The sequence below is a fragment of the Capra hircus genome, chromosome 11 (assembly GCF_001704415.2).
Source record: "Capra hircus breed San Clemente chromosome 11, ASM170441v1, whole genome shotgun sequence".
NCBI lineage: Eukaryota > Metazoa > Chordata > Mammalia > Artiodactyla > Bovidae > Capra > Capra hircus.
The window spans coordinates 95,988,602-96,005,320 of record NC_030818.1 but is presented as its reverse complement, the minus strand read 5'-3'; the positions used below and the strand labels follow the sequence as shown (position 1 = coordinate 96,005,320).

General features: G+C 38.7%; 1 protein-coding gene across 10 annotated transcripts in view; it reads left to right on the top strand.

Moving 5' to 3' along the window:
* Positions 1-16,719, top strand: part of MAPKAP1 (mitogen-activated protein kinase associated protein 1) — a 239,815-nt gene that overhangs the window by 17,230 nt on the left and 205,866 nt on the right. For 4 of the 10 annotated variants that reach the window (XM_018055771.1, XM_018055770.1, XM_018055772.1 and 1 more), the window contains exons 2-3: positions 11,371-11,698; positions 14,093-14,182. The exons of 1 other annotated variant lie outside the window; for it this stretch is intronic. In XM_018055771.1, coding sequence (XP_017911260.1) covers positions 11,440-11,698; positions 14,093-14,182 — 349 coding nt within the window. In that variant the 5' untranslated portion in view covers positions 11,371-11,439. Of the gene's footprint in view, positions 1-5,220; positions 5,291-11,370; positions 11,699-14,092; positions 14,183-16,719 lie in introns of all 10 variants that reach the window. 5 more of the 10 variants (XM_018055769.1, XM_005687140.3, XM_018055775.1 and 2 more) reach the window with 2 other exon arrangements.

Here is a 16,719-nt window from a genome sequence, read left to right as displayed (position 1 = left end):
TACTTGTAAGTATCCCTATGAGGTAGATAAATAGAACATAGATTATGGACATTTCACTGGTGAGGGAAGAGAGGCAGAGATGCCTGACTCACTTGAAGTCAATCCATAACTAGTCCTGGGGCAGGCAGTAACCTGGAATTCTAGGTGTGTTTACTAACGTGAACTCTTGTAGTTCTAGGAACCAGTTTCCATACATAGTAACATTTAAAAAAAAGATAGTGCTTACTCAAATTAGTCAGTTTGGTTTACCTTTGAGAGGGTTTGCTGCCAAAATGTTGATGCTATTAAAATATTTATCAAAAAAGGAATTCCTTGTGCCTCTATCCTGAGAGTCTGAGCCGTGGCCCAGCAGTGAGGGAAAACAGCACAAAGCAAAAGCATACGAAGCATTTTCCCTGAACTTGAGGTGAGCTCCCGGGTACACCCTCCTCCTCTGCTTCATTTGTACCTGGAATAGAACTTGAGAGCTGAAAAGGCCGTTTGTACTGTTCAGCCTCCCCACTGAACAGATGCACAAAACAGACTAATGTGTGAAACTGGCTGAAAGAGTTTTAAAGAAATAACTTGTCCAAGGCCATGTAATTAGGTCCCTGGTAATTAGGGAATTGGAATTCAGGTTTCCTGAGTAATGCTTACAATAAACTATGTTGCTTCCCTCAATTGATGATGTGGTTAACCTGAGAGCCAGGTGAGTGGAAACATAACGATTGGATTCTACTTGGTTAAGCAAACTGCAAATATTGAGGAGACAATAAAAGGAAAATAAATCCTAGACTGTAGCAGGAGGCCTATCTACTGAACCAGCACCATGGATAAGGGGCCTTTTTTTTTTTTAAATCATGGCGCAACCCTTTGGGAACAAGAAGGATTTGTTTGTTTATTCCACACTGAGCCCTTACTGGGTGCCAGCCGCTTTCTACTAGAAACTGGCAGCGCAGTGATGAATAAGACAGTCAGTGTGCCTAAGGAGCTGAGAGTTGAGAAGAGAAAACCAACGTGTAGACAGGTTATGATGATTCTTTTCTAATGCATTGGCCGTGGTGGGTCTTCGTTGCTACACTCGGGCCTTCTCTAGTCATAGGCAGAGGCTGCTCTGCATTGCAGTGTGCAGGGCTTCTCGCTGTGGGGGCTTCGCGTGGTGCAGAGCACAGGCTATGGGCGTGGGGGCTTCAGTAGCTGCAGCGGTGGCTGCGGCCCGTGGGCTTAGTTGCTCCGTGGCATGTGGGGTCTCCTTGGGCGGGGGAGCGAACCAGTGTCCCTCGCGTTGCAAAGTGGATTCTTAACCACTGGGCCACAAGGGAAGCCCCAACAGATGATTATTTTTTTAAGAAATGTGATTGGTTCATGTGTTCATTCGTTCGTTCATTATCCCTTAACATAGCAGCCAGAGAGATGCTTTTAGACTGTGAGCTAGATCATATCACTGCTCACAGTCTTCTGATGATTCTCCATTTTAATTTGATTAAGAACAGAGTTCATAGAATTGCCTGCAAGGCTCTACTTAGTTTGCCCAACTCTTCAGACTTTGTCTTCTCCTCCTTGCTTGCTCCCTTGCTGGACTAGTTGATACTTCTTAAACAATGCCAGACACACTCACCCTGCTTGGCAGCACGCTTCCCTCAGAAATCCATATGGCTTGTTCTCTTATCTCCTTCAGGGGTTATCTCAAATGTCACCTTCTCTGTGAAGCCTTCCTTGACTACTTTATTTACGGTTGCAACCGTGGCTCCATCCACCTGGCAGGCCCTGGCTGTCTTCTCTGTGCATCTTTTCTCTGTAGCACATCTCACTTACTGTGTAATTTCTCTATTTTGTTTGTCGCCTTCATTAGAATGTGAACTCCATGAGGGCAGGACTTTGTCTGCTTTGGTTTCTGCTGTACTCTGCATCTAGAACGTGCCTGACACTCAGGAGGTATTCAGTAAATATTTGTTGAATGAATAAATTCAATGAACAGCATCTACAACTAACAGGCAGTGTGCTGGGTTAATTATTTGGTAGAAGTAGTGACGAAGTGTAGTGCAGTGGGACCATGTGGGAGGAGCTAACCTTGTCTGTGGGATTCATTAGGGAGGTTCCTTGGAGAACTGACCATTGAGCTGGATTTAAAAGAATGAGTAGGAGGAAGGCAGGTGAAGAAGTATAGGCGGTCTTCAGATCAAGTTATAAGTTTGGAGGAATGCAATTTATCTTTCTTGGAATAATTCGAGCTTTGGTCCTCCTTGGGGTAGGATAAAATTTCAGAAACCAGAAACTAGGAGCTGTACTTCATTCTGTGCCTTTAAAGGTTTGAGCATAGATTTTAGTAGCAAAGTTGTATATGTATACATATTAGTCTTGGTATTACTGAAACCATTCTGAGGGGGTTAGGGATTACTACAGATTTAGTGGCTTCAAACAACATGTCACTGTAAACCTTCTCAACCTCAGCATTATGAATGTTGACATTTGGGGAGCTATAAACTTTGTTGAGGGCACTGTCCTGGGCATTGTGTGATGTTTAGCAGCATACTTGGCATCTACCTACCAGATGCTAATAGCACTCATCCCCTGTGTGACAACCAGAAATGTCCCTAGATGTTTGCTCTGAGGAGCAAAATTGCCTTCCAGTTAAGAACCACCACGTTAGAACCACTGCAGTACAGTTGGTGAGAGTCCAGGGATTTCTATCTTCAGTAACTACAAGTGATTGAGGGAGAGAGATTTATACCTTAATAGAGTAACCACATTTCTGAATCTAGAATTGAATCAGAGACTTCCTTAAACATGATATTCACATAACTAACTGTATTGAAGGTAGAAATAAAGTGTTTTCAAAACAGTTTGGACCCTGGAGATTGGAGAAGGGTTCACACAAGATGAAATATTTGAGTTGGACTTAGAAGAAAGTTTGTATTGGAAGATAAGGGCACATCTCACACAAAGGAAGTATCATTACCGAAGGCAGGACTGTGTTCAGAATAGTCCTGGGAGTTGCATGCTAGGAAGAAAGGGCAGATGAATGAAACTGGGTTGTAAAGAGCCTTAAATGTTGTATGTGAAGGTAAAGGGGTTTAGGATGTTTTCCTGCTCTCTATATTAATATTTTCATTTCTATTGTTGCATAACAAATTACCACAAACTTAGGAGCTTAAAACAACTCAAATTTATTGTCTCTCAGTGTGTCAGGAGTCAAGGCTTCAGCTGGGTTTCCTCATTTTTCCTTTTCCTTTTTCTCTTTTTTTTCTTGGCCATACCAGGCAGATTTCAGGTCCCTGATGAGGGATTGAATCTGGGTCCCCAGCAGTAGAATCATGGAGTCCTAACCTGTGGACCACCAGGGAGTTCCCTCATCTGGGGTTTCTGCTGAGGATCTCAAAGGGATGAAATTAACTTGTCAAAAAAAAGAAAGATAAAAGCAAAAAAAAAAAAAAAAAAGAAATTAACTTGTCAGTGAATTCCAGCATAAGGTCCCCATTTCCTTATTATCCTTGGCTGGGACCACTCTTAGCTCCTAGAGGCTGCTCTCAGATTCTTGCCTTGCCTATTTCCATAATGTGGCTGTTTGCTTTTTCAGTGCTGGCAGGGAAATCTCCAAATTCAAATCTCTCTCTTCAGTTGCTTAGTGTGAAGTTTTAGTTAACAGAAAGTAGTCAAGGGAATGACGCTTCCTGTCACCTGTGTGGTACTTTGTTGGCTGGAAGCAAGTCAGGTTCCACCCAGACTCAAGGGGAGGGAATAACACAAAGGCCTGGATATCAAGAGAAGAATTTCTGGAGCCATCTTAATTTTGACTGCCAGATGCAGTTTCAGCTCCATGAAAGCAGTGGTCAAGTCTTTTCAAATTTTTTTGCTCAGCGTTGTATTTCTAATGCCTGGCATATAGTAAGTGCTTAATAAACATTTGTTGAATGAATGACATCAATGAATGAATATTTGGTAGTGGTTGAATGTTACTTATGGCTTCATCTCTTATATTGGTAATTTCATATTGAGAAGCAGTCTAGTGTCTTTGGCATTATTCATTTCTTTTGGTAAAATTGTAAATAATTTTTACCTGGAATCTTTTTTTTCTTAAATCTGGAATCTTAAAACCTAAAATTGTTTATTATCACAAGTGTCAATCTAATCTCTTATCTCAGAGAGACAACGCTCATTGGAAAAATAATTTAGGGCTGCTGCTGCTGCTGCTAAGTCGCTTCAGTCATGTCCGACTCTGTGTGACTCCATAGATGGCAGCTCACCAGGCCCCCCGTCCCTGGGATTCTGCAGGGAAGAACACTGGAGTGGGTTGCCATTTCCTTCTCCAATGCATGAAAGTGAAAAGTGAAAGTGAAATCGCTCAGTCGTGTCCAACTCTTCATGACCCCATGGACTGCAGCCTACCAGGCTCCTCCATCCATGGGATTCTCCAGGCAAGAGTACTGGAGTGGGGTGCCATCGCCTTCTCCTATCTATCTACAAATTCACTTCCTGTTCTGCAAGTTCAAATCTATAGTTAAGTCTCTCTGATACATTTTAATTCTTTTACTGTTCAATTCCATAATTTCTTTCAATTATTTTTTTATAATTTCTACCTTTTTACTGATATTCTACATTGCACCAAACTAGCAGATTTCTTGTAACAGCCAGAAACGTTGGCAGCTTTGGAGTTTTGGAGGTGGTGGGTGGGTACGTTGTCTGAAGTTTCACAGCTATTGCTAATAATAATTTCAAATAATTAATAAACAGATTTTTAAAACACTTTGAAAATACTGATTGTTTTATAATAGCTTTATTATAATAGAAATTTTTGTCTAATTTGTGCTTAGAACTTCATGTATAGATTAGTGTTATTATTAATTACGGCTGTTCTTCATACTTGTCATAGGAAACATTTTGAGCAAAATTTAGATCTTGAATTACCCGTTGATAAAGGACCATTTTATCTTCAGACAATCAGATATTTCTGACACCAGAGTCTGTGTTCAAAATAAGGTGTTGAGAATCTCAATATGTGCCAGTTGGTCCTAGAAGCTATAAAGTAAGCATGGCGCTTCTTCCAGGACTATCTGTTTTAGTGATTACATTCAAAGGTAAAATATTTTTTTCTCTGAAGACATACAGGTGCAGTATATTATAGGCTAGAATGCAAAATATGAATGAACTTTAAAAATAAATTTCTTACAGCATGTTGCTTTAGGTGGCTCCCTCTAGGTTCTCTCTTATGTTGATTTATGGTTACTCTCCTCTGCCCTTCAGGTGTATCCGTGGACAAGTTTGAGAGGCACGGTACTGTACCAGGCTCCTTTTACCTGGATCTTGGCAGATGGTAAGGTTCAGAGACATTTCAGGTGGATGTTAGTGGTACAAGGAAAGAAAAATCCAGGGTCAGGGTCCCTTCGTCCACAGGAGATACTTGATAGGAGAGGAGATCTGGTGTCCTGGTAGGTTGGTGAGGGTCTCACTGTTCCCAAATGACCTCAGGCACTCACGGTGGGGGTGGTATCAGAGTAGCTGGGATGACTGACAGCTGAGCCTCTCTGCATTTGGTCTTTTATCCTGAACCTCTTGTGATTCACATGGTCCAAAGAGGGCTGCAGCAGAAACTGCAGAGTCTCCTAAGACCGAGATTCAGAAATCCCACATTACTTTGACTACATTCTGTTCGTCAAAGCAAATGACAAGTGAACTTATTGACAGAAGGAGCTTAAAACACTCAAAAATCTACCATGTGACCTTGGGCAAGTTGCTTAATGCCTTTAAGCCTTAATTTTTTTTTAATAATCTATGAAATGAGGATAATATTAATACTTACCTCCTGGGGTGGTAGTAAGGATGAACTATGTGATTACATGAAAAGTACAAGTGAGAGTAAGAAGCTCAGTAATTGTCACCTATTACTGTTCTCCCTATGTTTTTTGCCTAATAAAAGCCTTAAATCCCACCTTCGTCCTTCCTGAAGCCTTCTGTAACTTTCTTGTCTCTTGGAAAACATACTGTCTTGATGTCTCATTTGCTGATTAGCATATTGCCTTATGTTACTGTTACGTGTGTGCACAGCATGGCTCAGCTGCTGAAGTTTGTAAGCCTCTGGAGGGTGCAGGTCAGTGTTCATATCATTTTTTATATATATGAGTCCCAGTGCCTAGTTCCCAGTGATGTTTAGTGAATGAATACCATATTATTCAGAAGAAGATACAAGCATTTCTTTTCTGTTGTTGTAATTTAGTAAGTACTTTTAGTCAAAGTGTAGATATAAAAATGTGAAGGGAAAAATTAAACTCTCCAGTTGTCAGGTCTTACTATTTACTGTTTAATTAGGCATATTCACATGGGGGAAGATTTTAATCTCCTGAGGGGGGAAAAGGGTCAATTTTGTCCTTTAAAAAAAGTAAGTGAAGATTTAATTTAGATTTAAATTGGAGAGAGTTGGAAAAAGATTTAAAATCAATAAAGTGCATTTGTTTTAATGGTCATTTCACTTATTTTTGAATTTCAAGACTTATGAATTCTGAAGTTTAACGAGATTAAAGAATTTTGAAATCTTAGTAAAAAATAGGGTCTGTCAGTTTTTATAAATGGAAAACTTTGTACCTAATAAAAAGCCTTTGTTTTTCTAACTTGTGATCATTTCTGGTTGTGGAAAGTATTTGTGAGTGCCTCTAGACCATTTCTAAGGAATCTTGTGTAGGAATTAGGTTCAGCTTGCCTAATGCTAATAGCATGAAGTCGGGGTACAGTGTGGAAAGGTAAAAAAAAAATCTCGCATCTGCTGTTACATGTTGTTAACTCCCTCAGCAGACGTTAAATCATTTCAAGTACAATAATAGTGTGGGAGGTAAATTAACTAACCATTAACAATCTTATAAATGCACAATTAACATGCCAACATTTATATGACACATTGATGGGGCAGCAGTAATTTTTGATTGGGAGTTTGCAGACCTCTGAGAAGCCTCAGGCTGTTGCTCATTCAGACAAGTTTTCACAGATTGCAGGTGAGGGGGTTGTGAAGTCTGTCTGGCAGAGGGAAGTGAATGTGCGGTGTTTTGAAAGTTCAGGAACAGGAATTTCCCTTTACCATTGGCTGGATGTGAGCATTTTAAGTCACATTGCTATTTCAGGTCCTTAGTCAGTGGAGAAGTATAAGGGGGACTCATTTGCTTCTGGTGGGGCTATTTAAAGAGACAGAATATTTTATGTGTGGATTTTGTAGCTGAAGTTGCTTGAATTTCTGGGGATTTTCTAAAAGATACTCACACCTAACTGGGGATTTAAAGTAGAACCCTTCTCTGTGGTTTCAGGTCAACAAGTAGATGATCTCTGGAGTTCATTTCACGTGTAAAATGTTAGGATTTTTAGTTTCGAACGGTCATTACATGTGCTCTGTACAAATCATGGTGGCATTACTGGAGGGAAGGCTAAGGGTCCAGTCTACTGCATAACACATTCACTGTCTTACATCTTTCATGAGGACCCATGAGAGAAACTTCTCTCAGGCCCTGAACTCAACAACAGGACTTTTAAAAGTCATGTTTATTGTAGCTGTTGTAGTTTTTGTTCCGCTGTTTTGAGAGGCCACAGGGTGGTTTAAATCCCAAGCTCTTGGATTTGATTCTTGGTTCTGATTTTTTGGTTTTGATTCTTGGTCCTTTGGTGATTAGGTTATTTCATGTAGCATAACGTCCTCAGAATTCCCCTGTGTTTTAACGTGTCTTAGCGTATTTAAGGCTGAGTAACTGTCCATTGTATGTGTGTACCACCTTTTGTCCATCCATTCTCTACCGCGTGTTTTAAATTACTGTGTAGTCTTCTGTTGTAGGGATGTGTCATGGCATATACACTGTTAAAGGATGTTTAGGTTACTTTCAGATTTTCAGTATTACAGTCTTGAGATAAGTATTTTTGCAGTTGCTTCCTTAGAGCAAATCCTAGAAGCAGTGTTGTCCAAAGGGTACTCCTGTTTTACACTTTGATAGATACTACCAACCTACCCCTTAAAAAGCCTCAGTTTTCATTCCTTCTGATAGTACATGCAAGTGCCCATTTCTCTGAACTCCTGCCAGTGTTTGTTTTTTTAATTAATTTAGTTTTTATTTGTGGCTGTGCTGGATCTTCGTTGCTTTTCTCTAGTTGCAGCGAATCCAGGGGCTACTCTTCACTGCAGTGCACGAGCTTCTTGTTGCAGTGCCTTCTCTGGTTGCGGAGCATGGTCTCTAGGCGCACGGGCTTCAGTAGCAGTTGTTGCAGCTCATGGGTTTAGCAGTTGCCCCAGAGGGGTTCTAGGGTGCATGGGCTTTAGTAATTGTGCTCATGGGCCCTAAAGCTTCAGTAGTCATCACTTGTGGGCTCTAGTACACAGGCTTAGTTGTCCCACAGTGTGTGGCATCTTCCCAGACCAGGGATTGAACCTGTGTCCCTTGTGTTGGCAGGCGATTCCTGTCCATTGTACCACCAGGAAGTCCCAACGTTTGGTTTTAAAGGTCTTTGATCTCTGCGCAACTGATGCAAGAAAAGAACTTGCTTTTCTGGAATACCTTTGTCTTACAATTCAAATCGACCTTCAAATGATAATTCGCCACTCTTCAGATGATTTAAAACATATTCTTTTGGTTCTGGAAAGTGTTTTTGGAATAATTTGATAGTGTCCCAAGGTGACACTTTTGAAGGTACATTGTAGAGACCTTCTCATGCCTGTATTAATTTTTTTAAAAGCAGTTCTTTCTTTATAATCATACACATGACATGCTCATATATAATTTATCTCTGAAACAAAATTACGTAGTCCTTGAAAGTCAGACAGCAACATTTATTGAATTCCTGTTGTGTGCAAACTGCTTTGTTGCCAGAAAGGATATGGTATTATGGCCCCTGACCTGATAGAACTTTCAGTCTAAATCCTCAAGTACATGTCATAGGTGGTAGAAAGCATGCTTTTCGGGATAGTTCGGAGTTCCCTGTCAGAACTGGCACTGAATAAATATTTGTTGAACGGTACATATAGAGTCCTCATTGTAGGAAGCCATAGTGTATACTAGTAGAGAAGATATCTGCTCATGTTAGGGTGTTTTGGGGGCCTCTGTTCTGTTAGGATAGTTAGGGAGTTGGTATGTGCCTTCAGAAGTGTTTGCCCATAACTTCTCCAGAAGCGGTGATGGAACAGACTCATCTTCCTGAAAAAGGTCCTGCTGAAGATACGCCAGTGTACTTTTGCTGCTTTGTGCTTGGGCTTTTTGGTGCCAGTCCACGCGCATGCTCAGTTGTGTCTGACTCTTTGCAACACCATGGACTGTGGGCCTCCAGGCTCTAGGCAAGAATACTAGAATAGGTTGCCATTTCCTACTCTGGGGGATCTTCTCAACCCGGGGGTTGAACCTACATCTCCTGTAACTCATGCATCGGCAGGAGGATTCTTTACCACTGGGCCACCTGGGAAGCCCTTTTGGTATCAGAATACCCATTAAAAGTGTGGTTTCTCACTGAAGCCCTTTGTTTTTACAGGGGCAAACTAGTCAATATGAAGTTAAAAACACCTGCCCCTGTGCTGGTGCCTTGTTGCCTTACTTTCATGGGGAAGATGCTTATCATGATTGCTACAAAGATGAAGTGTTCTTGATCTGTGATTCTGTGGTTCTGTTACAAAACAAATACTGTCATACCTGATTCTATGGTTATATACATCTCTTTGTTGTTGTATAAGAAGTTCTTATTTTTACAAGTGAAACTTAAATGCTCCCCTTTATTTCTGTAATTTTTTCTGATTATTACACTTAAAGTCGTGGGCTGACATTAATGTTTCTGAGACTAAGTGTCTCAGAAATTTGACACTTAGAAGAATCCCATGATATTAGGAGATATACTAGATCAATATTAGGGTATAAACTTTTTGACTCAGCCTTACCTTATCTTTGCATTTCCCATTAGCTTCTGTGTAAAATAAGTACTTAGTGCATATTTAAGGAAAAAATGAAGATGAATATAATTCACTTGATTAGAGATGCTCCTTAGTTAAACTTCCTCTCAGTGTCTTTAAGATCCACCAAGTGATGTTAATAGAATGATATGTTGCCAGATAGAAAATGTTAAAATTTCAGTTAGCTGAAGTAATTTGTTAACTAGATTTCCCATGTTCCATTTCCAGAAGAAACAAATGACAAAACCATGGTGTTCTAGGTCCTTCTAAGAATATATATCTGCCAGGACTGTTCCTGAGAATGCATTCAGTCTGGCTTTCACATTCCTTGCACTTCCTAACTGGTTAGAGGAGCAGAAAGGTGACTCAGATGACCTGCAGAGTCCTGTTACAAAGGAAACACACTTATTTTTACCTGCTGTGTACTTACGAGAAAAGGATAAATTGTTGACATATTTTAGTTCATGTTCAACAAGAATTGAACATTGAAATTGGTAATGATAGTTTTACCATCATTATTAAGAGCAGCTAATTTTTAATTATGTACCAGTTATTCTTTTAAGCATTTTACCCACATAATCTTCTGTATATCCTTTCATCCCCACATCATCTCCATTTTGTAAATGAAAGAAAACAGGCTCAGTGAGGTTAAAGCTACTTTGACCAAGCTCACGTGGCTAACAAGTGATAGTGCCAGGATCTGAACCCAGTTCTGCCTGTAAGCCCTTAGGTTCCTAACTACTGTCCTGTAATATCTTCCTTGTTGAGTATTCCCATTTAACTGAGGAGGTACCGTTTTGTTCCCAGAATAAACATCATTACAGTTTTAACAGGATTCAGGAAGCAGTTCTTATAATTAGGTTTCTAAAATAAGAAATTAATCTGGTAGCAGACAAGTTTGATTAATAAGTTTTATTTTAAAAGCACAATACTGTCTTGAATCAGAAGGAAGGAAAATGTATGTATTGAACAAAATAAGTTTGATGGTACATTTTTGTAAAATTCCTGGTAACTCAGAAAGCATGTCTTTGCCCTTTTAGGCATTTCACAACTATGACAGGAGAGGGGAATATAAACTGAAGAAATATAGTTTCATACTTTAGCACGTCATTTGAGGAAAATACAGCTTGTTCCCCCATGACCTTATAAAGTAATGAGAAGACTACATGGGAATGAAGGGAGAAAGAAAGGGAAATTTATTGTTTTAACAGTAGTTATGTGCTTTGAGTGGGCTGACTAAGGAGTTACTGTTATTTGTTTTGTAAAAGAGCAAGCCATCTTCTCTGATACCATGGAGAGCTCATTGACTAGAGCAGTAGCCCCTAGTGCTTCTAAGGATTTCCTTTCAGCTTAGACTTAATCCTTTTAAGCTCCTAGCTACAGGGATAAATGTTGATTTTCAAGGTAGCATTTTTACCACATTGAATTTGTTTGAAAAATGATTCAGTCATTCTCTGCCTTATTCTTAAATGTTGCTGTGTGCATCATGTTTCTAGGTAGTTGAGCCCGTGAAACAATATGAAGAGGAGAAAATAGCCTTTTAAGGAAATTGGCCCACAGAAAGGATGGCCTTCTTGGACAATCCAACTATCATTCTAGCTCATATTCGACAGTCACATGTGACCAGTGATGACACAGGAATGTGTGAGATGGTTCTCATTGATCATGATGTTGACCTAGAGAAGATTCATCCTCCTTCAGTGCCTGGAGACAGTGGGTCAGAAATTCAGGGAAGCAATGGTGAGACTCAGGGCTATGTGTACGCCCAGTCGGTCGATATTACCTCAAGTTGGGACTTTGGTATTAGAAGACGCTCAAATACAGGTAAACATTGCCTTTTAGTCCTGTCTTCTGAGCTTTAAATCAGTAAACAGTCTTATAGAATAATGCGTAATGTTGGAATAAGTTTAATGGGAAAAGTTACTCTGTATTGATAGGAACATGAGTGTATTACTAACAGTCTAAGGCATCTCTCCATCTCTGCGACTGAGTGGTGAGAGTCTCTGGAATGACGCTGTTAGAGGAAGCAGACAGAGGAGGAGTAGGTGAAAAAGTTGACTATGAGAAATGTTCGAGATTCTGTTCTAAAAAGTCACCATGTAGACAGGGAAGTGGACTGTCTTGAGGATCTTTAGCAGAGCTACACTATTACCAGGAGGCAGGGTTCAGGTTACGTGATAAAGAGAGCTGGCCAGACAAGGATTGCGCTGCCTGAGACAGTTCTCGCCCTTGGAGGAATCGTACTGGGTGGCGGATTGGAGGGAGACAGCCAGCTGTTAAGGCCGCTTTTAGTTGGAAGTCCTACTTGGGAGGTGAGATGAGAAAAGGTGCCCCCGTTTTTGATACATTATTTAGTTGATCTCTCTACCCTTTGGTATTCGTGGCCTGAAAATGCTCAGTTTTAGCATAGGTATATTTAGTCGTTAGCTTTTAAAAATTCATTCCCCTTTTCCAGCTTATGGTTTTGGGGAGCATTTCAAGGGGTATGTGATGAAGTCCTTTACGTAGATCAACTGTTTAGACTATACAATGTAGTTGTTTTAATATGATGGTATTCTATGAGATAATTTTTTTATTTAGATAATCAGAAAATATAGTCTCCTAATCAGTGGCAGTAACCTGCTAACTCCCAGGGAAAGTAATGTGGGATATATAGTAGAACCCTGAAAATATTTGCATGCTCATTTTCATAGTCCATATCTAAAATGGATGGGAAGGAGTACTGCTGGTAGAACAGGATACAGTTTACACTAAAAAGCATGTTAAGGTTTTGGTTCAGAATTCAGCGTTCTGTGACATCTGTCAATACAAAGAATAATTTGCTTTTGTGATGAAAATAATTAATAGCATTTCCCAGTATCCAAAGGAACTTTAAGCAAAATAGGATTCGAGTGAAGGTTTGAATATAATTTCGAACCATTGGTTCGCAGTTCTCTAGTTGAAACTGACTTCCTTGCAAGTTATTGAGATATCTTTTATGACAGGCTGAATGGATTTAGTAGGAGAATGCTGCTAAATTGAGAGCTGTATGATTATAATACTTTGGCTGTACCCTTCAAATTTATTAATTGCAGTTGAATGTATTTTGCTGCTGTGGAGTTGGGTTCGATCGAGTGACACTGTCAGAATGGTTTTGCCAGCATAGTTTAACTTTAGCAAGATCCGTTCCAGTGTTTCACTGCCACAGTGCTAAGGCAGGAATGTAAGATTTCCTACCTTGAAAGTGGTTGAAAGAAAACTTTATTTTATTTATTTATTTTTATTAGCGTTGGGCCAGGATAGGAAGTTGAAGACTAGCAAGAGGAGCCTAATATGAAGAGGTGGCATAAGCTGTGGCGTTCTTTTCCATTGTGGTCTCCACGTGCTGGACAGCGTTGTTTGCTGTACGGTATCTCTTCAAAAGACCCAGTTAGCTGGCTTCTGAAGGTTGAGCAGCCAGTCGTAGTATAATCACAAATGCATAGTTTTAGGTGATGCTTTTGTTTTTGTTGTTGGAATTTCTTAAGCTAGCACTTAGATGCTAATAATTAATTAAGATTGTGGGGTATTCGAGTGACCAAGGAATTTACTTTTTAATCCTTTCAGCATATCTTAAAATTTTGTATAAGAAAAATTATTCTTTTTAAGATTTGACTAATGTTACAAAGATACAAATCATTTATTTTACTACCTATAAACTGTTTCAGCCCACTGAAGAAAAGCTATGCTAATTTATATAGCTTTGACATTTTATAATTTTCATGATTTTTAGATAAAGGATTTTATATTTAAAACTTTAATAGTCTAGTCTGAGTTCATTTATCTTTAATTTTTGAAACGGGTAGAGTAATTCATAACAGTAATTTTATTCCTGTAATGTAATATTCACTTCAGTTCATTTGTGCATTAAAATTCCTTTAAGACCGTTATTAATGATTTATATAATGAAATGTCATATTAATCACAGAAGTTTTCACATTTTATTATTCTCTTCCATGTTAATACTATCTTTATGATCTCTATTAATGTTTTATATCCTCTAATTTCAATTATAAATCAAGAATATTTTCATGTTTTTGTTGGTATTTGCTTTTCAGGGGTGCCACCTTTAAAATTTTATGACTTTTTCCCTACATATGCAATATAAAACATCTTTATTCATATAAAGGTAGTTAATTATGTCTTTGTTTATAGTAAACTTTCATTGACAAACTTATAGTTATAATATTTCTTTTCAAGCTCAAAGATTAGAACGACTCCGAAAAGAGAGACAAAACCAGATCAAATGCAAAAATATTCAGTGGAAAGAAAGAAATTCTAAGCAATCAGGTAAATCAAAATAATTTTAATTGTTAATTTGAGATTTATATCTTTAGTTTATATTATTATGTAAGAGCTTTTATTTTTAATTCATCCTTTTAAATACTGTAGGCTGCTACCTCTTATGTTTTGAGCTTTGAACTCTTTCACTTGGGTGCCTTGGCCCTCTGTGTGTTCTTTAGGTCTTGTCTTTTTGGCTACTCTTTGTTGTGGGGGACAGGAATTCATGAGTGCAGGGCACATTTTGTAGAAACTGTTCTGCTGGTACCCTGTTCTTAGAGCCAAGGTGTACCTGTGGTTTGGATGGGCCTCGAGATTATAGATTCCTCCTGGCAGTTCTAACCTGGACTTTCCCTTGGATTAGTGACCCCAGTAACAACCTTTTTTGCTTATACACTAATTCTTTTCCTTTAGCTTACAAACCATTATGTTGCTGGTATCAGCATTTCCAGAATGTGTTCCTGTGGTATGTATATTAAAAAGCTGACCATTGATGTATTTTCAAAACTTCAAGAAGAGAAGACTTCTAAAAAAAATTATACAATTGAATGCTATTAAAATATTTTCTGATGTTTTATCATGTTTCCTGGACTGTTCTCTTTTTCTCTCCTTTCAAATAAGTGTCCGCAGTCTGTCTTTCAATCTTCTTCATACCTCGCACTACTACCCTGGCGTATAATATGTGACTAATCAATTTTTGTTGACTGACTCCTTTGCTACATAATATTTATGAAGCTAATAATATTCATGATTATCGCACTAATAGCAGCACCTACCGAGTGCTGTGGTGAGTACCTTATGTGCATTACCTCCAGTGAATGCTTCTATAAGGTGTAAGTTTCATTGCCGTTGTTAACAAGTGAAACAGAAGGTCACAGGGACTTAACTTGCAGAATTTACAAGGCTAGGAAGTGGTAGTGCAGTAGAGTCATGTTTTGTATCTAGCGCTATCTCAAGCCCAGTCTCTTTCTGCTAAACCACAACATATAAAGTGGTTGTTGCTTTCTCCTACTATGATTGTAAACCCAGGAGTGTTCATTGAGTATGATTTTCTTAATGATTGCTTGTAAATGATGACTTTGTAGAACCAGAAATCTCATCCACTTCTTTCTCCTTGTATCTCACTTCTGTGACTACCTGTAATTCTCCTTGAATATCTTTTTAGTTTTGCCCTGATATTTTAAAGATCTCTCCAGACTGGCCTTTTCTGTTGATCTAGTTAATACTTCTCTCTGTTGTATTTAGCACAACCTGGGAAATCTTTCTATCATTTATCTTTTCTACTTTCTCCAAAATTTTTGTATATCTTAAGTGTGTTTCCTATTTATTACTTCTTAATGAGTTCAGAGCCAGTTTAGTAAGCCCAGCTCTCCAGCTACCCTTTGCTTTGCCATCTTTACTTCCATATCTTATAACATCATTAAAAAATAAATTAATAAATAGAGGAGTAAAGCATCTCAAATATAACAGCATTAACACCTTTCATAATGTGAGAAATAACTTCTTCAACCTATATTTTGATGCATTTAATAATCTAATAATTAGAGATACATCTAATAAATTTTAATACTTCCATCACCCACTCCTTAAAGTCAAATCCTCTCTAACTTTTGTTCAGTGTTTCACAAAATGTGCTGGAGGCATAAATAAATAGTCCCCTGTTTGCTTTCATTTAAACCACACTGTCCATTTCTCTCTCCCTCAGTTTCTTTCCTTCTTATTTCTGTCTCAGAGATTTCAATAATTGACCCTGAGATCTTAATTCTGGAAAGGCTCTTTAAAGTGCCTGCCCATGCTTTGAAATGTTGACCTTGATTCTGGCCAGACCAGTAGCCTGCCTGGTGGTTATTCCTCGTCGAAATTCAAAGGAATCCTTTTGAATTTTCTGTTAAGCTGGGTTCTATCGTTACCACAGACTTACACCCAGGTATCCTGAAATGGTTAGAAAAGTGGAGTCCTCAGTCCACTAAACATCTCCCTGGCAAACGGAGCAGCCATTCTGTTTTCACACATCTCTCAAACGCATACTCTCTTTTGGCAAGAAATGCCATGACCAAATCATTTTTATTTTAATTGGGAATTTTGGCTGTGTTATCATTCATTTACTCACTCTTTTTATGCTAATTACATTTTATTAAAAATCCGTTCATCTGCTTTTCCTTATTTTTGTTTTACTTCATTCCCCACTAGAAGAATCATCATTGTGAATGTGATGATCTCCCCTGCAGTGTTCTTTTCCCATAATTATTCTGTCTGCATCCAGTCCATTCTTTAAGACACTGCCTAAATGCAGCCTTTCTATAGAGGAGTTGGAAAGGATCCTAGAAGCAATCTGGTCCATACCTCGAAGTTCTTCATGAACATATTGACGTGTGTGCCACAAGACCATGTGATAAACGTAATACCTTATAGTAAGATCCTTTTAGTGTTTCTGTAACTAAAAATGCATGGATAAATCTGAAGCCAATGTCATTGGAAGACAGCATTGTCAGGAATAATGTCAAATCAAGGACTAGTATTTTTAATTTTATTGTTTTAAAATGGTG